Raw genomic sequence first — 26,371 nt, 5'->3', positions numbered from 1 at the left:
AGTTTATGTCGCGCGACAAAAATATTCAAGCAATTAAATTAATAAAATTAAATAACAATAATATTCTATAAAAAACTCAATAAATGTCTAAATATTTGAATTCAATGTATTTTTGAAAATTACAACAGAATTTGAATATCTGTTGAAGTTATTTCTTGAACTCAATTAAAACATTTAATTCTTTTATTTTTAAACATAAATATCTTAATTTATAGTATTATATTTGCGATTGATTTACAAGAGATGTATTATTTAAGAAAATTGTCAGCTTTTAATAGCAAAAGGTATTATCAGAAATATCTGTCATATATATCACACAACAATTATATGTTTTTTGTGTCATAACAAGTCATTTATTGGCGTCCTTTGCCATCGTTGGTGGCACTCATGTGTGGCACAAAAGGAAAAGTCATTTGCAGAAGTTGTGGTCAATACCACAAATGAATTGGAGATTGAGTTCAGTGATTGTGATGAGAATGGCTCGTATGGATGATAATCAACCTAAAGTCAAGCATATCTCTCAAACTAGTGATAAACGTTACTTAAGAATACAGAGTCATCAAAGTTTGATACCCGATAACGTAATGGGAGACTTTACGGGTATAGCATTGGGATCACACCATTTAATTACCGTATTGGACAAACTCGGCGGTTGTCGTAGTGTAACTCACTCTCACACTAAAACGGCTCATGTCATTCAAGTTGACCCCAAACGCAATATAGCACTTCTTTATACATCAGCAGATCTAACCACTGCTGAGATGACTACCGAAGAACCAAAAGTTGGAGAATCCATTGCTATTGTGGGAAACGTCACCTTTTTTAACGTTATCGATGGTATAATCAGTTGTCCCGAACGTGTTGTTAATGACTACTCTAATAATATCTTCTATTATGAGCCGATGTGGCATAAAAACCTCAAATTAATACAATACGGAGCGTCTACTGAAAGACTGAATTCAGGCGGACCACTGGTCAAACTAGACAATGGAAAAGTATACGGAATTGTTATGAAAGGCCCGACCAGTGATATTAACTTTGCTCTTCACACCTCACAATTTAAAGGTTTAACCAATAACTACAGTTATATAATATAATATGAATAAATGACATAATTTTGATGATTATCATAGACTACATCGAGGGTAACGCTATGGTTGAACAAAGAAAATATGAAGTTAACAATAAATATAAGGATTTAAACAAATCTAAGTTTGGTTTTATGGTGTACAACATTGACCAACAATTCAAACAAATGTTGACTGCTATTGCTATTGGAGGCAATAGACAACTTTCCTCTGAAAAAGGTCTTTATGTTTGGGCAATCACTGCAAAGGGAAACCATCCGTAAGAACAATATATTATCATATAGTTTACAAATTATTATTGCATTACTTATCATCTATTAGTCTAAAAGAAGGTGATGTCATCACCAAAATTGGTGGCACAGAAGCCACAATGGATGTGCTCAGAACTGAATGTCAAAAAAAGAAGTCAATTAATCTGATTGTAAATCAAGTAGGAGGAGGAGTGGGTGTAGAGGTAAAGATTGACCCTCAAGATCATGATTACACTGACTTTTAGATTTATTATTGTATTCATTAGCTTTTAATTCCAATATTTATTGTCAAAATTATTATTATTGTCAGTTTTATATGTAATTTTAATTTATTTCTAGTTATTTCTTGATATTTTTTTTATATACAATACATTTTTTTGTGTAAAAGATGATCGAATCTTTAGGTCTTATTTTTATTATTTACAATATTTGATAAACATTTAAAAAATAAATAATTTTTTCTTTACTGTAAACAGTTTAAAAAAATAAATTATGAGTTTTGGTTAAATACCTAAAGTAATTTAAACTATTTTATAATATATATATTTGTTTAACTAAAACAAAAAAACTAAAAATGTTTAAAAAATATCTGACTAAATGAAAATATTCGTAAATATTTTAAAAGATTATACTTTAAATTTTATTAAATTTCAATAATTATATTTTATCATATCGTCTAAAAACGATGACTGATCAGAAAATTTTCTTAGATTTTTCATAAAATCCAATTTTACTATATTATGTTAATTTATATATTTTTTAAAGTAAACCATTAATTAAATAAATACTTGCAAACAGCAACTATAAACTATAAACATACAAAAATCACGTATAATTAAAAAATTAATTGAAATAAAAATAAGTTTGATACTAAATTAGAGAGGGAGGGAGGGAGGGAGGGAGAGAGAGAGAGAGAGAGAGAGAGAGAGAGAGAGAGAGAGAGAGAGAGAGATGCTTATATGATATTTATTTGGATATTTAATTTCAAAAATTTAAAACATGATTTTGTGACAGACATTGAATTGTGTATTGTTTTATAACATAATTTTCATTCAATCTGAACTATGTATATAAAATGTTGAATCAAAATATTGAATATTTATGAAAATTATTTTACTTAAAAATAATAAACATTTATTGCATTTGATTTATCAAATTTATTGATACAAATAAAGGATATCAAATAAATTTTCTTTTCAATATAATATCTATAACTTTTCAGTCACTTCAATGTCATAAATATGTTGATTACTAGTGCCGTATAATTGAAATGATAGCCAAATGAAAGGAAGAGCTGGCAAATACTTGATCCTAATCTTCCAGCACTTGGGATGTCGACACCAAAGCAAACATTTGGAGTATTTGGCGAAACATTTCTTTCTGAATTCTCGTTTTTTGCTGCAATCAGTGGTTAAACCCAATGAATTCATCATAAATTGGTTTTTTATTTTACTGATCCATTGCTGCTTCAACTGGTCATTGAAGATAATCCTTTCACTACAGCTGTTGTCGAGTGATAACTCCTTTAAAAGGATATTGGTTTTGATGAGATCCCATTTGGATCGCAAATCAGGATATCGTTTGAAAAATAATGTCTCATTTGGCACATATACCGGAACATACAGTTTTCGAGAAGTAAGTTCAGTGTGAATAARCTCTTTGAATCGATTGGTCCACCACTGTCTTCGAAGTTCTTCACCCGATGGCATTGTTTGATCCAATTTTGACTTTCTGTGGTCAACAAAATTCATTTCCAAATGAGTCTCATATAAATCCTTAAGCGGACAATAAGGCCACGACTTTTTGCAATAATCATCAAAACTTGTTGTCAATGATGTCGAAGATGACATTATCTTAGAATTAGCAAAAAGTTTTCAATCAGTTTTGACATCAACTGTATTAATACTTTTGGCAATTGAGAGACTTTTATATTAAATGTTTGCTATATTAACAACTTTGTTATACATGACAACACTGTAATCAAATCTCGAGAAGTTTATTCAAAATTTTATAAAATGTAATTTATTTATAAACTTAGTGATTGATTAATTTACGATATCTATTATTTATTTATATACAATTATGATTACACTGATATACCGGTATTTCATCTATTAAATAAATTTTGGTAATCTAAAATTAACCTAATATTTTGTCTAGAATTAAAATATAAAAAAGTTTAATAAAAATAATATTTATACAAATTTTTAAGCAATTTATATTTATAACTTAATAAAATACATTGCTTAATTAATTAAATTTTTTTATAATTATAAATTGCTTATAAATATGTATATTTTCTATTAAAATTTTCAAGTTTTAACAGCTATTTTAATTTAGTTTTCGAAATTATTTTTTTAAAAGTTAATAAAATTTAATATTAATAAAACTTCAATAATATTAGAGCAAAAAATATTAAAACTTATTTTGTGATTTATCTTTATTATAACTCTTTAATTAAAATATCGATAGTATCTTAAATTAATAAATTATTTTTTGGTCTAAAATTTATTGTAATAGGAATGTTGTATTTAACAAAAATAATAAAAATAATAAATTTTTATTTAAATAATTATTTGATTTGTGTTTATTTACTGTACAAACAATTTAAAATTATGCTAATTGAGAATTATATAAGTATTTAATATAATCAATTTACAAATAAATAATATATCAATAATATACAATACTATAAAATACCATAGATAATATATATATATATATATATATATATAATCCAAAATAAAAATTCAATAATAATATATTAAAATTTTTAACAAAATAATGTTTAAACACAACCATTGATTGAGATTTTAATTAGTGAATTGTGTTGTACTTTTAGGGCAGTAATTATTCAAATAATAATCAATAATAATAATATTTGCCACAATTTTATATAATAATATACTCTTAATTTGTTAACATTTAATAAATAGTTTTCAAAAGTTAGGAATGTATTGATTACTAAAACAAAGAGATGGGTTGAGAGATACCAATTCAAGTCAATGTCTCTTCATATGTAGCGACAAGTGATCCGATCGGGAGAAAGACCGCTGACATAACTGACACTTGAATGGCTTCTGACCCGTGTGTTTGCGGAAATGTCTGGTCAACTCATCAGAACGTGCAAACTTCCACGTGCAACCCTCCCACGTACACGTGTATGGCTTCTCACCTATACATATATTAATACAATTAATACTCAATTAACTAACAAAATATGCGCCAAATAAAAAACAAAATTAAATTAAATTATTTCAGAAGTTAATAATTGTTAATTAAAACTGTTTTTAATTATAGCAGATTAAATAATAATTTTAAAAAAGAGATTTAAAAATAAATTTTTAATTTAATATTAAAAATGTTAACTCTATATAATTTAATAACTAAAGATCCGAAAATTAATTAAATTTATAATTAAATGCATTCACATTTTTGTATATTTTAAGACCAAAATAATCAATTTAATATTTATAATAAAAGCTTTATTATAATCAAATTAAATACTTTATTAATCTATTAAAAATTATCATTAAATAAAAAATATAATTGCAAATAAATATACTTTTTAAGTAAACTTGACACATAATGTATAGTATATTATTTCTTAAAACTATAGCAAGTTTTATATATTAATTTAAATAGTTATTAATCAAATATGTAATTATATGTAACAGTATTTTTGAAATTATACTATTTTATAACATATCCTAAAAGTGTTTAATTATGATTACTTGAATTACAAATATTGTTGTAAACTAAACTTTAAGATATGTTGAATAATACACAAACATAAATTATTATGTAATAACTAATGGTTTCGGTTTAGTTTTGATTCATAGAAATGGGTTTAATTGTAAAGCCTAATCTAAACCCACTATTGTAAAAAATGCAAAACTATATTTAATTAAAAATTTAAAACAATTTTAACACATTCAATTCAAGTAGTTATAATTTATTATTTTACACCGATATTATAAGAACCGGTAATTCATTATTAAGTTATCAATTGTGTGTTTACGTGTAATTTGAATACACGTCTACAGTATTAAGCGATCAGAAATGTAAATTTAATTTTTTCTTATTACTTAAGATAATAAGTAAAAATAGAGTAATAGGTATTAAACTTGATTTACTTTCTTTTTATAATTTATTTAACAAATTTTGCTAAAAACATCATATTTATATATCAATAACATGTAACAATTTTAGACATAATATAATTTATCTAGCTGATTTTTCTAGTTGGCCAATATAGATTATCTGGCTGATTCTGGAAATTTCTAATATCTATATATTTAATTAGGTTCAATTTAAGATATCTATCTATTTAATCACTTTATACTTGTGATTGATCTATAAAAAACAAAAATTTTAAAAATTGTTTTATATTCTGTTAATTGAATGTAAAATGTTTACATTGAATAATATAAATGAATAAGTGATATAAATTAGTTAATTATTATATATTGGACGACTAGTTGTAATATTAATACAAAAAAAATTACTGTTCATACCTGTATGGGTTCTTTTATGTGCCTTTAGGTGTGAGCTTTTAGTATAGACTTTTTCACAGCCATCGTAATCACATCTATGAACTTTACGACGTCTTAAACTTTCTTTATAATAATCAATGGGTGAGGAACTGTTGGTTTGTGAGTTCAGTGTCGATGTGGTTCCCGATGAGACCATTGATAATGAGTTAATATTACTACTATTTAACATGACTGTTGATGTTGCCTATTATATATAAGTGCAATATTATAATTAAATTATTTTATTAATATATTTGTAATAAAATAAAATTTATTATTTTTAGAGCTAATCACTATTAAATATGTAACACAATATACCAATGGCGACGATCCCAATAAGGGTGAGATGGGAACAGCTATTGATGGTGATATGGGTGATGTCGGTATACAATTGTTATGTGTATAAATGGCTGCTAATAATCCATTAGTGAAGGAACCGTTATGATGTCGGTGTAAAAGACTGGCCGCTGCTGCCGCCGCTGACTGAGAACTACCATTAAGTGATTTCTTGTGGTGATTATGAAAACGATGACAGTTCACTGTTTTACTATACTTCTTGCCCATTGACAGATCTACCGGTTCCATCTGCACCGGAGGACATTCAGCCATCTTCAGTGTGAACTCTGCCATTCACCACTATTATGCAAATCTGTATTTAACAATATATTTTTTGTTATAAAATTTATTTCTTTATTAAATTTCAATATGTATTTGTAATTAATATAAATGCATTTGATTTTAAACTATTTAATTGTAGCGCAATTATAAACATTGCAAAAATAACATTTATGTGCAACAAATAAGTATCAATATTTTCAATATTGCAATTTTCTTAACCTTTAATAATTTCAATTTCACTATTTAAAAAAAACACATCAAACAAAATAACAAAAATGAGATAAATTTAAATAATATAATACTTATAAATTTGATGAAAATATTCACAAAAGAATATAGCGGTATATATACTGTATATATATTTATATAGAAAGCAACTGAACATCATTTACAATGACATATTAGTGCTGAGTCTGGGTCTGAAATTGTCGAGGAATAAAGCACTGGTAGTTTTTAGTGTATAATACTATAACACTGTATATATAGCTACTGTAGACGAGAGGACTGGATATTGACTGTCTTGAATGGCAGGTGGAAGTAGACTACAGGCTCTGCAACATCTGTGAGTGATTTTCTCGGTTTGTATTGAGAGTGGGGTTTGGTTTAGACAAAGAGTGGAGTGTGTAGTGAATCACATTCAGTGTCAATGTGTATGTCTTTGCCATCTGTTAGTTACATACGATTGTTCAAAACTATGTGCAGATTGAGAGGCACGCACCGGGAGAATGAGCATAGGGTCTACAGTAGACTCTACACTATGAAAATCTTGATCCACCACATCATAGGAGGGGTAAACATACTATAATATAATACTATTCTACCTTTTATTATATAAAACATGAATCAGACTGTTTGTTAACAGGGTATCAACCATTTGAGTGAACCAACTAAAACATTTCACTTGAATTTCTGACAAATTAATATATAGTTGAATTATTTTTAATGTCGTTAAGCACAGGGATATTAGGACAGGTATGTGAAGTTAATATAAAAAACTATAAAATTCTGTAGTAATAAATTTGAATTCTTTAATTTTAGTTATTATATTTTCTAATAAAAAATAGTGTAAATTAACAAAATATAATTGTGTTAATTTACAATACATTTATTATAGTATTTATTAATTATTAAGTTATCTAATTATATTATATACATTAATGTAATTTATGGTATTTTAATGGAACCAAACAAACTCTTATAAATTTTTAATAAATGATTTGTCAGAAAAAATACAATTTTTTTCAAAAATGTACTAGTTCATTTTAATTCTTTAATTTATTAGTTGCAAATTATAACATTAAAAAATTAATTAAATTGAGCAAATGTTTATAATTTCAATTACGCTACTGTAATTTACATTATTGACTATTTATTTACTGTATAATGATTATCTCAAATAGCTTTTGTAAAAAATTAGTTTTGTACATAAGTTTTGGGTGTGTACTGTATATTATTTAGTTCATAGTGTTGGCTCATTGCTTAAATTGTAATGCAATTATTAGCAATTTTAAGTAAAATACACATTCAATTATACAAAGTTTAAGCACAGGTTAATCGTAATGAGCCATCACTTATATAACAGCAAATTAAGCTATATATCTAAAATGTATTTTAATGATAAATACATAGACAATAACTGTTAAAATCAATTATAGTATACCGAATATTATATGGCATTAAATTATTATTAATGCATTGTTTCTAATTCTCTACACTATATAAAGTGTGTGTAATAAATAGTATGAGTAATAAAATAGTAATCAAGTAAAACAAATTCATTGAACAGTAAAAAACGTGTGCAACTAATAAAAACAAAAATAAAATAGTATTTTAGATTTGATTTTTTTAGTGAAGAGATATTAAATAGATTGTTATAACATTTGTAAATGTATTGTGTGTACAAAATTGATTTAACACATTAAATGAAAGCAAATAAAAAGTTTTTATCTTCAGAAACAATTGTACAAAAATCTTAAAAATAAACATTTTTTATTTTTTTAATTTTTTTTTATTTGTAGCTATTAATCAAAGTTCTGAACTAAATGTTTAAGTTTGTTAATTAATATAATATGTATCACTTACTATATATATATACAATATATGCAACTAACTCATCAAAACATTTATATTTATCAATCAGTTTCTAACACAAAACTCAAATCTGTATTTTTGATTTATAAAACTAATTAATGTATAACACCTATAAGTATTTTATTGTTAATGTTTATTTACATATTTATGTAAAAATATTTTATAAACAATTATAACTGAAATATATCAACATTATAAATAATTCATTTACAATATAAAAAAACATTTGGTAAAACTAAAAATTTAAAACTCAATATTTTATCATATGTTCAAGGAAAAAATAATGAAAAACTAAAATAATAAATATTTTAACAAATCTGATTACAAATATAATTTGAAAATTAAAATGTAAAAAAGATGAAATACAAGATCACATTAACCAGATATTAATATAATAATAAAAATATATAAAATCATACAATCTGTGGACAATAACCTTGGATGTCATCACAGATTGGGAGGTGTCCTCGTTATGCAACCACTTATCACTCACACACTCACATATTGTCGATAATTCATTATGACTGATATGATAACAACTTATTTATATATTCACATAGTGTAAGTCATAAGACTCAACTTGAAAAAACAAATTATTTATTTTATATCTTTAATATATTTATTTTATTATTATTATTATTTATTTATTAATTATTAAATTGTTTAAAAATCATCTCATTTAAAAAAATGGTTCAAATCATATAAGTATTTGATAAATGATCAGTTAGTTTGGGTAAATTCCAAACAGTACTTTACTGTGTATTTATGATATTAAAAGATAGTTCAATATTGAAAGTTTCAATTTAAAACTAGATATTTTTAGATATACTGGTTTAACACAATAAATATAATGATAAACTATAAAACTCTTCAATACATTTCATTTTCTATATATATAATGATATTAACTAAATAAAAATATTTTATAAAATAACACTTACCCTTAAAATATGGCACAATTTTATCACAATCTTATATTTTTCTAATATAAAATAGCCATTAAATTCAATAAAATTGATCATCAAAAAAGTGAATATTTTTATGGATTTATTGTCATTATAAAAATCATGTAATTATTACAAAAATTATTAAAAATTATATTCATCAGATTTTGTTGTTATTATATATCCAATTTTTTGTTGAGTATAAAACACTGATTGAATAAATCAAATCTAAACAAATATTATATATCCTTCAAATGTCTAACAAAACACTTATTTAAAAATATTGTAAATATATTTGAATGTTGAGATCTGACTGCAACTCAACAGCTGATTATTATTCAGATATTATTCAATCAAAAAGTGTTGAATAATTTATAAATTATTGTCATTATATCAAATCTACTCTTAAAAGCGTCGTTACCTAACAAATCTATGTTTCAAAAATGGTTAGTACAACATAATAAACAATAATTGTGTCAATAAAATAAAATCAAATAAAAAATATTATATTAATATTTTTTGTTAAATTCAATTAACACATAAAATATTTTCTCATATGAGAGTAAATATGGGGAAAACTTTTTTGGTATCAAAACTCAATACATTCTCAGTGCTGTGAAAGACGTCTATATCAGTAAAATTGATATCAAATAAAAAATCACAAAAATAAAAATTTCTATACAATATTTATATAACACCAGCAAAAAAGTAATAAAATTTATTAATATTTTTTTTAATTAAAAAATATAAATATAATTAATTTTCACTTTATTTATAAATTGTATAAAAGGAAATATTTTTTAAAAAATTGACACAAAATTCACGTTAATATAGTTTATATATTAAAAACAAACTGAACATCATTTACAATGATGTATAAGTCATAGGTCTGGTCTAAGATTGTCGAAAAATAAAGCACTGATAGTTGAAGTGTATGAGTGAATAGCTTAAAGAGAGAGCTGGATATTGACTGTCTTGAATGGCAGGTGGAAGTAGACTACAGGCTGAGCACACAAATACAGATCTGTGAGTGATTTTTTCGGTTTGCGTGTGTATTGAGAGTGGGTATGGGTTTGTTTTGGACAAAGAGTGGAGTGTGCAGTGACTGCAGTCACTCACATACATGTGTCTGTGTTTGCCATCACTGCGCCTCTTAACTGTTGCACTGCAATCAATAGACTGAGAGGCACGCACAGGGAGAACGAGCACAGGGTCTACACTATGAAAATGTTGATCCACCACATCATAGGAGGCACTCATTCTCTATAATACTGTACTAGTCTTCCTTTATTTAGGGTAGAGAAGGGACACACATCGTCCAAATGGTTGTGCTCTCAAACTCTTATCAAACAGTCATACAGTGTTTGCGGAGAGTTAGAGGACCAGTATTTCTCACTCCACCCGATTCTCTCTCAACACACTCAGGATATATATGGCTGTGCGCTCAGTGAACTCGTGGTGTGTATGCCATCCCAATGACTACATAGCTATGTGTTTGCGCTTTTGGTTTTGTAAAGACCTCACCCGCTCTTTACATAAATTTCTCTGAGATCTGATCACGACTTTGATGTGATCCGTGACTGCGATTAGCATTTTATCACAAACTTATATATGTATGCTTTGGACCTGTGCTATGCACGGGATGAGGATAGAGCTCATTGATGTACATATTTATTCATATTTTATTTTGAGAAAAAATAATTTCTATTTTAAAACTTTATATTTTATGTTTTTATTGCATTTATTATAAAATATAAAGAATGGGTAATCAGAGCACAGGGGGTATAAAATATATTATTAAAGTACTGTAATATTAGTTAAGCAATTGATTAAAACCATTTTTATTTTAATTATTTTTTAGTTAATAAAAATGACAATTTTAATTTTAGATTATATTTACAGTATTTGCAGTAAATTATATATATATATATATATATTAATTCAATAATTTGTCATTTCTAATATAATATTTATTAACTATTTTCCCTGCTCTACATCAATATATTTGCATTATCATACAAAAAAAAAGTTTTGTATCTGATATAATAAAAAGTCATGTATTGTATTAAATATACTTTAGTGTATAATCGAAGTCGAAAAGTACAAAAAATAATTAGATTTAAATAATGTTTAATAGTTATAGTATAAACTTTATATAACTTTATACCACAACCACAGTTTACAATCAAATTAAACTTTGAAATCTAAATCAATGTTAATATAATTTGAATATATAATAGTTTAATTAAGTGTAGTGCTATTTTTAATAAAATAGAAATTAACTAATAATTTAAAGCAAATTTAATATATATATATATATATATATATATAAATCTCATCACTCATTTATAATGATTATATCAATTATAAAAATATTTTTTAAACAATAAGTTAATATAAGAAACATTTCTAACATTACGTATTAAACATATAAATAAAATAAAAGCAAATATAAAAATAAATATCTAATACAGTATATCGCCGTCCAATCCATCATCATTAAAAAAATATACAAAAGGCGTGTTTTAATTATATCAAACATTTCAATATAGAAGTTTCAGTATAAGAAATCTATATTTATAATAATATTTTATATTAATTCATAATATATTAATATTTTTTATAATTTTTTTTTTAATAAATTAACGCAATAAACTAATGTAAAATAAATTATTGCTTAAAAACAAAAGCATAACTTAAAAAAGTAATAAAATAAAATTGTGGACATAAGTAAACAAATATATAAGATATTAATTAATTGGGTTATCATTTAACAGTTTCTTAATTGACGATAAAAATAAAACTAATATACAATATAAATATATATCAATAATTCATGTAAATGACTTTTTCTGATACTTTTTTTCTTTATTGGTTAAACGACTTATACCTAAATTATATTTAAATAACAACAAAAATACTGTATTTAATAAACAATATTTATATACAGTATATATATGTACTATTTAAGTAAAAATAGTAATATTAATTTAAATATCTCAATAAATCTAAAACCTAAAAAGCTTGTAAATTGTCGGTTAATTTGTTAAATAAAATAATATACTAACATAAAAGGCTAAAACAAATTTCATATTTCTTCCCAGTTATTGTGCAATAATATTAATACTTATTAAGTCAGACCACATTTTTTTTCTATTTTATAATTTATAGAAAAATAATATATATTAAGATAAATAAATTTGATAAAAAGTAATAATTTTCTCAAAAAACCTTTTGTGTTAAAATATAAATTAATAACTATATTTTATTATAAATTATATACTTAATTAACATATAAAATAATAATCAAAGTAATAAATATTCATTAAAATAGAATTTACTACAAATATTAAGTAAAGTAATTTAAAATAAAAGATTATTAAACATTCGATAATATTATATATTTAAAACTAACAAAATTATGTTTAAAATACTGTAAATTAGTATATATATATACTAATTATTTTTTTTATTTATAAACTACAATAAAAATTTTATATTCAACTTTTATAAATTTTATTGAATTGCAATTTAATTCAAGCTTGTCTAACACTAGTACTTCTTATTATAAATGCTAAAAAAATAAAATAAAGTAAATATTAAATAAAACTTATGAACAAATAATAAAACATCAGTTCTTATGTCATATATTATGATATAACATAACAATTATATATGTATATTGTGTACACCAATATAGTTACGTGTAAATCCTGCTAAATTACAATTTAATATACAAAGTTATTTATAATAAAATATATAAACATATACTTTACATATAATTTATATGTAAATTATTATATACATTATGTAATATACTGTTTATAAGTAATATTTTAAAATAAAAGTACAGTATTAATCTATGGCATTGAGATATTATTGAATTACATAAATTTATATAAAAATATATATATCATGTACTATGAAAATGATAAATAAAATAAAGCAAGATTACAGGTGCTCAGTGTCTACCCTTATCTCAAAAGTTACTTTTCTTAAATATAAACTTATTTGAATGTGCACTGTATGGTTATATGCAAATAAATTATATTAATAATAAAAATCACATTTTCAAATATTTCTGCTATAATATAATTCACTCCCTTTGTATGATTAGTGCATCAATAAAAACGTGCAAAAGTGATGTCAAGTCATACATAATGTCTATGGTATTTGGCCAGTGGCTAAACAAACTAACAAATAATTTTTTTAACAGTTAACTGACTAATACAAAACAACAAAAAGTTAGATAAATAAACAAAAAGACAATAGTTTTTGTGATTTGCGCTCAAATATTCAAATTGAGTTCACACTATATCAGCACTTTAATAATGAGGTACACTATTGAGAGCATACATCAAATCAGTTTTTTATAGATGATATTCACTAACTATTCATAGTTTTCATATCATCTTATTGTACAACTATGTGCACTATTATATAAAAAGTAGGAAATCCTCAATATTTAAAAATTATTTACAGAGTTACAAATAATAATAATAAATTAATTTCGAGTTTTATAACTTTATAAAATAACGAAAGTAGTGTATTATTATATAATGTATAAATATAAATAATGTTATTATAAACTACTGTTTACTTGTTACTTGTAAGTAATAATAATATAAAGTATATTTTATTTATTATTTGAAAACAAATTATATACAGGTTTAAACATTGTATTTATAGCAAACATTTAATAAATTAGTTATGAAAAATAATTCATTTGAATAAATTTAATCTCAAGAAATTTTAAATGTATTCATAAATAATATAAATAATTAACAATTATTTCACACAACAATCTATTTAACATACAGTATAATAGTATTTGTTTTGAAAGATTTAATATTATTAATATTATTATTATATCTTTTAGCAAATTGTTGACAACCATGTATTTTACATTTTAAAAAATAATGTATCAAATACTTTAATTTTATTTATTATTTTATTAATGGCAATTTTCTGACATAGAAAAATTATAACTTTAACTTAATATAAATTATATATATATATATATATATATACCTGTATATATATACATGTATTATTTATACTGGTACAATATACTGTATCCAATATAATAATAAAAATTACAACAAATAATAGTAAATAAAATGCCACAGTAAATACATATGCAAAAATTAATATTTAAACTAAATTATTAATAGTTTAATAATCATATTAGTAATTTAGTGTTTTATAAATTAAATATTTCAAAAATATTTCAAATACATTGAGACTCAATTTGTGTTATTTTATAATTGTATTTTATGTATATTGTATGTATAATTAATATTTAATGCAAGATTAAAGATTTTCATTATTTACAAATTAAAATGTGATTATAATTCATATTTCTAATTAGGGGTAGTTCACATATTACGTTTTCACTTGGGTGGGGTGTGTCCAAAATGAACTTTTGCGAATGAGGGGAGGGGGTAGAGACCTTAAGAACGTTCGCATTTAAATAATTTAAGTTGATTTATATCAAAGTTAATCTTTTTATTAAAACGGTTTGAATAAATATACAATGTTTTACAATATATATCACAAATACACTTTTAAATAGAAATAGTTTTTCAGTTTTTGTAATATCTTAAAAGTGATAATTTTATAAAATATTCATTAAATCATTATTTTATTGTTTAAATTAAGTGATGTCAAACTCAAATCCATCATATAATACATGATTTTAACAATTGGTTTAATTTAGTATTCTATAGATTATATATTTTATTTTTTATGTATGTATTTTGAAAAAATAAATCCAATACTGATATTGTTTTATTTGATTAATTTTATTTAATATTAGTCTTAGTATTTGCATTTATTATGAATATCCAATATATCTATAAATTTCAGATAATAATACATTTTTACATAAAAAATAATGTGTTTTAAATATTACATTTGAGATTATTTGTCATAAATAAAATCAAATAAATAAATCAATGTATTATAATGTTACTAATTAATAAATACTAATTAAGTGTAAAAATAAATAAATGTTGTAATATAAAATTTAATCCAATAATCAAGTTTATAAACAAATACAAATATATTTTTAAATTTTGATTTTGATAGCAATGTATTTTAAATTAGAAATTGTAATATTTATAAGTTTACTTTAATATTAATTATAATTTGTTGTAGTACAGTGTATAATATAGAATTTAATAGTAATAGTAATAGTAATAGTAATAGTAATAGTAATAGTAATAGTAATAGTAATAGTAATAGTAATAGTAATAGTAATAGTAATAGTAATAGTAATAGTAATAGTAATAGTAATAGTAATAGTAATAGTAATAGTAATAGTAATAGTAATAGTAATAGTAATAGTAATAGTAATAGTAATAGTAATAGTAATAGTAATAGTAATAGTAATAGTAATAGTAATAGTAATAGTAATAGTAATAGTAATAGTAATAGTAATAGTAATAGTAATAGTAATAGTAATAGTAATAGTAATAGTAATAGTAATAGTAATAGTAATAGTAATAGTAATAGTAATAGTAATAGTAATAGTAATAGTAATAGTAATAGTAATAGTAATAGTAATAGTAATAGTAATAGTAATAGTAATAGTAATAGTAATAGTAATAGTAATAGTAATAGTAATAGTAATAGTAATAGTAATAGTAATAGTAATAGTAATAGTAATAGTAATAGTAATAGTAATAGTAATAGTAATAGTAATAGTAATAGTAATAGTAATAGTAATAGTAATAGTAATAGTAATAGTAATAGTAATAGTAATAGTAATAGTAATAGTAATAGTAATAGTAATAGTAATAGTAATAGTAATAGTAATAGTAATAGTAATAGTAATAGTAATAGTAATAGTAATAGTAATAGTAATAGTAATAGTAATAGTAATAGTAATAGTAATAGTAATAGTAATAGTAATAGTAATAGTAATAGTAATAGTAATAGTAATAGTAATAGTAATAGTAATAGTAATAGTAATAGTAATAGTAATAGTAATAACCCCAAACATTGCTTATAATTCATATAACATATTGTAAAAAATTTCTTGTGATTGCAAAATACAATAACAAAAGATTTGTAATGCATTTGTAATAACATTAAAATTCGAGTATATTTTAAGCAACATATTTGATATACAAAGATATTAAGCAATATTACAGTACAATAGCAAGTATTGCTTATATTATATTATCGTTAAATTCATGGCTTACTCCACCTCTAACTTTATTTTTGTTAGTCTACGCCAACATATATAGCAATACATTAATATCTAATCGGTTCTCAATAAACCACAACAACATAACATTAATAAAAACGAGAAAAATGAGGTTTCATTACATCATATATACATTATGTTGTTGTTATAGACAAGTGTGTGAACAGTATTGACCACAACTGGCAATTGAATTGTTATTAAATTAATATTAAATGCGAATCAAATACAAGAGGCAGTAAATGAAGTAAAATAAAAAATACTAAAAATTTATTTTATTTATGAGTTCTCATATGAGTTCATATAATAATAACGGGTTTCCACATCCAATATGTTACACACATTACAAATAACAAAATAAAATGCAAAAAATTATTAATAAAAGTCACACACACACACACACACACACACACACACACACACACACACACACACACACACACACACACACACACACACACTCACATATATATATATATATATACATACATACACTTACTGGTGGTTTACATTTAGGTGAGTGACCCAAACATCTCTCCTCCATCTCTTTCATTTATGATCTTATACTTAGTGTTTCAAAACTAATAAAGTTTAGAGATATTAAAAGATCGATCAAATGGATGTCCCATTGATAACAATTAATGTGCTCTCAATACATATTTATTAATACAGTATTAATAGACATACTGTACTGTAGTATAATCATTGCTTTGCACTAAAAAAGATAAAATGTTTTGAATAAACTATGTGTTGATTCACCAAACAGGTGAATGATTTGCCTGTTTATTATCTAACATTTGTGAGTAAATTAGTGTATGTATGTGTGTGTGTGTGTGTGTGTGTGTGTGTGTGAGAGAGAGAGAGAGAGAGAGAGAGAGAGAGAGAATAATTAGAGACGTGTTCATACAATTATGTAAATGTTTAGTCAATAATCACGTTTTTGCGATTATAAAAGCATTTAATTCATATATTTTTATAATACAATGTATTTATTGTATGTTTTAACAATTGTTTCATCTGTTAGAGATGTAATGGCCTACAGGGTGTGGACTATAAAAATATTTATACTATTGAGAGATCTCCAAGTTTAGGGTATAAACATTTTTATTAAAAAAAACAATTGTGAAATTTAGCATTTAAAAAATGTAAATTACAATCAATCAACTCATTTGATTGCATTTATACAACAAAAATTATTATATCAAATAAAGTAGTGTCTTATAATTTAATATTTTATTCACTAAAATGCGATTACAATAAAATAGAGTACAACACAATAAATTATTATACTTATAATAACTAAAATAATAATTAAATTATCAATTTATCATTAAAGTACTGTATTAATTACAATAAAGATATTATACTGTATTTACAAAGAAAAATTGTATAATATATATATATAACTTATATATATATTAGACTTGTGTTGAGGGAGGAGAGGGTGTAAATGTATATCAAAAGAATGACTATTAAAGTAAATCACGACTACACGTGTTTTTATTTCACTTTTGAACTCAATTCACATCATATATCATATATAATAGACGATGTATTATGTTTTTATAATAAACATAATTAACACACAAAATTGTTGCTCTAAATTATATATAATGTATAATTATATTAATATTGATAAATAAAATTGAATGTAATGTACAGTAAAGTCATTATATCATTTGAGGACAAATAGTAAAGTGCAGAGTAATACAATGGGGGAGGTAAGGCACCCACCATTTCATACCTACATACTTGTAAAATAGAAAAATTACTCAAGTCAAACTCAATTGAAAATTAATATAAAAAAATGTTTTTTTATATATTTGTGTGATTTATTTATTGATTACCTGATATGGCAAAAATAAATAAATAATAATAATTTTGCAAACAAATAAACATTTGAAATTCAAATTATTTTATTATACAAATCATTGAAAGTCATTTAATAACATTATTATGAATCATAAAAAATTATGCATAATGCAAAAATAATAAATTTTTTGATAATAATATGACTTGAATTATATTAAATTTGTTAGTTTTGTTAATTAAACAATTTTAAATAAATTATTGATTAAATAGATCAATGAAATTATAAGTAATATTTATAGAATATATGCCTCAAAATATGACTGAAATCCAACAGTTTGTTGAAAGGTATTTAATGAAATACCTTAACCTAAAACATACTCCTCTCTAGTGCTCATCAGAAACGGTATATAATATGTACGACATATGTATCATTCATATCATTCATATATAGAATAGATTTTTTCATAAAGAGTATAAATTATATGTGAAATTAATACATATTTAAAACATAATTTTATCATTTTTTATATTACATATGAATTGTTTGAAGAGAGAGTGGCCTTAATTTAGCATAACTTGCTATATGTGCTCAATAAGAGGTGGTTTCTGACGGCCGACACCTGTTGTGGACAGTGATTGATGAACGAGAGGGCATAAGGACTACACACCGATTCACTATCATATACTGTATTAATAAATAACATATTGTCTGTGCCTTTCATTCATAACTAAACTACATTTTATGAGAGTATAAAACCTTTGTTTTGTACATTCAATAGCTTATTAAATATTAAAATTCAAATTTATATTTATTATTTAATTTAATAATAATAACAATATTTTGTCTATATATATATATGACAGCACTATTGAATACCTGGCCATAATAGGTAGAAGATATAAGCTGTATATAATTTACAGCTATTATTATAATAATATTGATAGTACTCTGACTTATAGTTCATAATAATGGCATAAAATACATACTCTATATTATGTACTGTAATAATAAAAGGATAATATATTATAAGAATAAAAATTAATAGATATTCACACACTTAAGTTATTATACAACTAATAAATTACTATTTATTGTATTATATTAACAAATAAGTACGAAAAATAATAACCAACAAAACAAGATTTAATATAATTTTATCTTCAATTTAAAATCTAATAAAATATTGGTATAATTGTATATATAATAATAAAGGTATAATAAAAAACAAATTTAAAATGTTCATAAAATGAGCTATCACATATAAATGAAGTATACATAATTTAAGTAAATTTACTATTTATAAATAACATTATTACTCTAATAAGTTCTAAATTAATATATTAATTGAAAATATAAGAATAATAATCATTTTATAATTTAAATAATAACAACCATTGGGTTTGTCTCAAATAAAATGTAAAAATAATTCATTTAAATGTTTTTGTAATTTAAACAGAGGTGTGGACATTACATACGGTAAATATATAAGTTTAGTCTACACCTCATGTTAAGGGGTGGGGAGGATATTAGAAATAATAAAAAATTGTTTGTTATTGTGTTATGTGTTATTGTAAATTATAAAATATATTATGTATTTATAAAAGTTTCTGGATTATTGTTGACGATTCAAGGATTTTAAAAAACAAAATATGGGGAAATTCCTTAAAAATTGTTGTCATTTTTATTACTTTATATTTTTATATAATTATAAAATATCGTCTCATTATTAATGATCTGTAATTATCAATACAGATAATATTAATTAATTGCATTCATATTTGGCTAATTAAATATTAATAAGTTATATAATAAACTAAAAAACTTAATAATTTGTACAACTAAATGTGTTATATTTATAATTTAACTCATATAAAATATTAACAAATTAAACTATTTATACAAAATGTTAATAAATTGTAAGATATATAGAAATACGAAATATAATGAAATTAAAGTTAATTAAGTTTAAATTAAAATTTATATAATATTAGATAATTTAAATATGGCTCTGATAAGCTGACCTAGTATTTGCATTTTCTGTCAAAAAATAACTTTATTAAAAATTAGATGTAAAACTAATTATAAACATATTTATTAACAATAATAATTTTTAACAAACATTAATTAGTAGTTCTTAAAAATTAAATGATAAATAAGATACAGATAATTGCAAATAAAAACCGAGATTATATAACATCAGTCTAATATATATTCACTAAAAGTCAGTCTATGGGTAGTAAATTGAGTGAAATGTTAGTTTTGGAGTCGGCTCCGGGCTTATGGACCGGAAACTGCTATATATTTGCATTTTTTGCAAGACTTATATAGTGAACCACACCTCACACTGGAATGTCGTGTCTCGAGTACACTCTGGGCTCAACCAGAATGAAGTGAATAAAATGGCAAAAACCAGAGGACCGGGTGTTTGGTTGCATACAACTAACTTGTAATAGTTTTTAATGAAATGTTGGCATCGATTATGATATGTCTGATCAAACTCCCGGAGCAAAGGTTTATAAACTCTGTGGTCATTGAGAATGATTATGAGTGCTAATGAGTATTATTATATTTTTCAAAATTCAAACAATTTAAATACTTTAAATAATTAAAACAATATAAATTTTTATTAAAAATTTACAATTCCATATAAAAAAATATATTATATAACTGTATATACAGTAAAAAATATAATACACTAATAATTAAATATTTATAAATATATCATAGATATTTCAAACAATGTAATAATAAATGATTTTAATTTTTATGAATACTACAATATTTATTTTTAATATATCTGTAATTTAAAAATACTATACTATCATACACTACCTTAGATAATAAAATCTACATAACATTACATTAACTTATTAAATAAAAATGATTGTTATTACCGTTCATTATATATAACAATTTATAAGTCATTTTATATAGTGAAATAAATTGAGTAAAATTATATAATTATATATAAATCATTAAACATTCAAAATATTTTTTATAATTGAAAGTAAAAACAATGTAAAATCCCATAATGCATAATAAGTCTGTAATACATTGTAAACACATAATAGACTCTGTATGTGGTTTTTGAGCACCAAGTTATCTAAATATTAATACTTTATATTATTTAATTGTTAGTGACTTTGAAATTATTTTACTAAATGTACACATATTGTATTAATTGTGAGAAATCATGAACTAAATTAAACATAATGTGCACACTAGCATGACCAAGTTAATTTATTATATTTAACAATATGTCATATCTATTATTAATATATAAATGAAAACAATCAAATAAAATAAAAATATAATTATGTGAAATTAATTTTCCCAAAATATAGATATTTGTTTACAATATAAAATTATAAATATAAAAAATAATTGTGTTAAATCAGATTTAATAATTTTATTATCGGATTGGCTTACCTTTTAATAAACGATGAATTTCAACAAAATTATTGACCAATTAATCAGTTTTTTAAATAAAAAGATATTTTGTCACAATATAAATAAAATTTTTTATATTACTTAATAATTCAGACAAACAATGTAATTATTTAAAATTATAATGGGTTATAACAGTTCATTTTCAAAATAATAATTTTCATTAAATCAAAAATCAGAGTTAATTTATATTACGTGTGTTCGGCACTGGTATTCATAGAAATAGTAAAGACTTGTTATTACTGTATTATTATGATTGTGTGGCACAAGTAGATTATGTTGAGATAACTGAGTGATGGTGTGAAAAGTACTTCTTATCGCATATGATGTGACACTTGTCTAAAACCAACAGTATTTTCAACCACTAAATTATAAACCAAATACACAAAGATTTTATAATACTTTTTAAAATTTTGAGATTACTTTGCAACCAAAAACTCTTGAATCACATGTAAATCAATTGCAAAAAAATCTATAAATATATGAATAAAAATAGAGAAATATATAAATTTTAAGTATAAAAAATATTTTAATAAATTTCGTACAAAATTGTGAGCAAAGATTCAAAACACTTAAAGCAAAAGCAAAAACTTTTTTCCTTTTCAAATAAGTTATGCTTACATGAGATAAATAGGAGAGAGACTGGAGTGGAGAGAGAGGTTATGTATGTATGTGTTGTGTTGTTGGGTGTGTTCAGCATTTTTAGCTCTAAAGGTGTATTCAATAGGTACGCACTGTTAGCACAGGACTCTCAGCACTACTACATGTGAAGGTCAACCCTCAGCACACAAAACGAGAATTAAAAATATTAAAAAATATTGAATAGTGAGAGAGAGAGAGAGAGAGAGAGAGAGAGAGAGAGAGAGAGAGAGAGAGAGAGAGAGAGAGAGAGAGAGAGAGAGATGCACTGAATAAATGGAGACTAATATTTAAAATACCCAAAAGTGACGTAATACCTAATACCTGATAATGTCTGATATTAAATGCATTACATTGCATGCAAACACATCACACATAGACATCAGTAAAATGAAAAATTAGATGCCTTTAGGGGTTAGGCATTAAAGGCTCTGCTATAGCATTAACGGGTAAATTCCTAAACATCTAACATTTAGTCACCAAATTATAACCTGGTTATATTTTATAAATTATTAGGTTGCTACAATTTTATAAATATATAAAAATAAATTTTATTATTATTAATATTTATATATTATCATAAATTGAATCACTATTATAAAAACCATGATCTTCAATATCATTCTTTAGTCTAAACATTTAATAATTATGTTTTAGTAAATTTTTTGAGGGAATTTCCACTCAAAATAAACAATAGTCTATAGTTATTGTAAAATTATTATTGGCTAACTCTAGACCTTTTATACCAATTTATACATCATTTTTGAAGACAATTCATAATTATTTCATTAGTAATATATTATTAAACATTTTATTTTAAACGAATGTATAAAAACTATTGAGACTTGTTTTGAATTTTTATATAAATAAGAAATATCTTTCACAACAATACTTACACAAAAATATATTCATTTTCCAATAGTTTCTAAACATATAAAATAAATATCTGTAAAACTTAACTAATTTAATAATTTTGTTTTCTAAATCTAACATCGCTATCGTCTGTCAATTTAAGTACAATATATAATTTTGTGGACAAAATTTAATTAGTTTGAAATATTTAATACTTTTGTTATAATACTTTAATTAAATTTAGATTTTATTAAAGTTTAATTCATTTATTATTACTATTATTATTAAAATAAATTATAGCAAACTGATGAATAGGATGGCAATATTATAAATTTATAATCATCACTTTATATTCATTGTCTTTAAAATATTATAGCCAATAATAATTATTTGTAACTTCAAGTAAAAGTATACTAAATAAAAGTTGTAAAACACGATTTTGGGATTACAAGATCCTGTTTGGTCTTATTAAACAACACAACGGGACAAAACCATTTTTTGTTTATGGGACAAGACGGGACAAGACGGGACAAGACGGGACAAGACGGGACAAGACGGGACAAGACGGGACAAGACGGGACAGTAGCTTATTATATATATTATATAAAATTTTAACATGCACAAATAAACTTTTACTAATTAATTCAAAAAAACATATATAAAATATAAGTTTCAATAAAAAAATATGCATATTTTTTTTAAAAAACTCGTAATAATATTTTTGGATAAGAAAAATTATTATTTTAATTTAATATATACGTCAAACAATTTTTGTCAAAAATTGTCATTTTATAGTAGTAAGACTCGTAGGTTATATTATATGATAATATTTAAAATATTTCATTATTTGTAAATTTATAACTGATTAGTAGTTAAACAAACTTGTATCAAATTAATATTATTAAATATATCATTATTTTTATTGTATTAATATAAAAATCTTTAGGTGGGGTAAAAACATAATGTAAATATTTTTTTTTATTTATAAGTAAATTTTAACACATTTATCGTGTAGTCTGTGTCGGCCACACGTGTTAGCTAATTGTATGACTGTTCCTCTATTTGTTTGGGAGTCAGTATATATGGTATAAAAATCATGACTATATTATACAACATATAACACACCCGACGTATAAACTATGAAAAAACTAAAAAACTAATTAAACCATACAATGCATTCACTTTACAGCAATGCTATAATACATTTGGTTTGTGTGCAGTATTTATACATTTGATCAGAAAATAAACGATAAAACTAAACAAAATAAGTGATTTAAAAGCAAAACTTCAAAAACTTTATTATTATTTAAGATCGTAAAACACCCTTTAAGTAGTTTGTTGAATATCTAAAAGATCCCGGAGCTTATTAGGGTGTGGACTATTATACTATTGAAGTTTAAGTCTTTTATAATTAGTGTTTATAATCACACATTTATATAAATTTTAATTAAAAAACTTTACATTAGACATAAAATGTTTAAACAAGTAAACTTTAAAAAACTAGTCATTGTAAAATAGACAATAAGTTGTAATAACAATAATATAATAACAATTTCAATACAATTTTACAGAAAATACATTTATTATATATTTTATGATACTAAAATATTTTTAGTCTATTTACTTCGGTAAAAATAATAATAATATGATTAAATGATAAAAAATACTATAATTTTTTTCAATACATAAATTAAGTCAATACACATACTGTAGTAAATTACTATTAGTAATACAGTATAAAGTATATGATGTAAGATAAAAATGCAATAATAATCAACTACTGGTATTCACCAAAACATGCTATTAGTTGAAAGGGTAGGGTAGGGCCCATTTATCTCTAGATCTATCTATTAATGGGAGTATCCTAACTGGTGTGGTACTACACAACATAATGTCAATACAAGTTATTTAATAACAAATTATTCAATATATAATATAAATATAATAGTGTATAAATAATATACAGGTTTAAATATCTTGTCAAGAATAATTTATATAATAATTATAATAATTGTAAAATATATCAAAATCGCATAATTAATATATTTTTAATTTAAAATAAACATTGGAAATTCTTTTTAAAATTAATTCTCAATATACTTATAAAAATAAATAATTTAAGATTTATTTATTAAATGAGAAAATCCTTGTATTTACTGGCCTTTCTATCGATTTAAATGTATTTTAGTTTCTATACTACTGTATAACTTATTATTACATACTCTACAAAATCACAAATATTAGCTTATTTATGAATAATATACAGATATATAAAGAGATCTTATAAAGACCACACCTAACATCAGATTAGAGAGAAAGAAAGAAAGAGAGAGAGAGAGAGAGAGACTGCAGATGCATTAAATAAAAAATTTCATTCTAATATAAAATATGTATGAAATAACTAAATAATAATATAAATTGTAACACAGATAGCTTTAAACAAATTTATAAAATTGCTATAAAAACACATTTGTTGGGTGTGTTGTGTGTGTGTGTGTGTGTGTGTGTGATATTGAGAGTGAGATGTTGTATAAAAAGTCAATTTGTTATAAATATAATTTGTTATATACTGTAGTAGTTATAGTTAAATCAGTTCTAAATCACCTTCACATATAAGTTGACTGATTTTATATTAAAATGTTTGTTAATCATGCAATCATCAAACTAACCAATTATTATAACAAATTCTAACCTCATTTGACAATTTTGATCAATAATTTCATATCAATTATAAACAATTCTGATTTCAGATTCGCATAGATCACCAAAAAACAAAATTTGTCTTAAAAGTTATCCTGTCTTTTAAGAAACAATAAGAATAATAGTACACTAATAATTTTTTTTAAATATTTCCATAAGTTGATTTTGACAATGCTATCTACT

The 26,371-nt window shown here is 22.9% G+C and overlaps 2 protein-coding genes across 4 annotated transcripts; one reads left to right on the top strand and one right to left on the bottom strand.

Moving 5' to 3' along the window:
* The first annotated feature begins 130 nt into the window (after positions 1–130).
* LOC128961212 (uncharacterized) lies at positions 131–1,691 on the top strand. Its single transcript, XM_054307424.1, has 4 exons — positions 131–284; positions 350–1,065; positions 1,134–1,347; positions 1,410–1,691. The coding sequence occupies exons 1-4, from the start codon at positions 244–246 to the stop codon at positions 1,582–1,584; spliced, it is 1,146 nt and encodes a 381-aa protein (XP_054163399.1). The 5' UTR covers positions 131–243; the 3' UTR covers positions 1,585–1,691.
* Positions 1,692–4,228: 2,537 nt separating this feature from the next.
* On the bottom strand, positions 4,229–22,040 carry LOC128961000 (Krueppel-like factor 6). 3 transcript variants are annotated; one of them, XM_054307192.1, is made up of 4 exons: positions 21,980–22,040; positions 6,193–6,523; positions 5,857–6,079; positions 4,229–4,514 (listed from the first exon to the last, which is right to left on the bottom strand). In XM_054307192.1, the coding sequence occupies exons 2-4, from the start codon at positions 6,502–6,504 to the stop codon at positions 4,342–4,344; spliced, it is 708 nt and encodes a 235-aa protein (XP_054163167.1). In that variant the 5' UTR covers positions 6,505–6,523; positions 21,980–22,040; the 3' UTR covers positions 4,229–4,341. The 3 variants fall into 3 exon arrangements, with proteins under 3 accessions (XP_054163167.1, XP_054163169.1, XP_054163168.1); XM_054307194.1 differs by lacking the exon at positions 21,980–22,040 and adding an exon at positions 9,525–9,584; XM_054307193.1 differs by lacking the exon at positions 21,980–22,040 and adding an exon at positions 9,003–9,083.
* Positions 22,041–26,371: the final 4,331 nt, after the last annotated feature.

Source organism: Oppia nitens, unplaced genomic scaffold, assembly GCF_028296485.1.
Source record: "Oppia nitens isolate AA-2021 unplaced genomic scaffold, nextdenovo-longstitch-racon4-pilon3 scaffold5_pilon_pilon_pilon, whole genome shotgun sequence".
NCBI lineage: Eukaryota > Metazoa > Arthropoda > Arachnida > Sarcoptiformes > Oppiidae > Oppia > Oppia nitens.
This window is presented reverse-complemented; position numbering and strand designations above follow the sequence as displayed.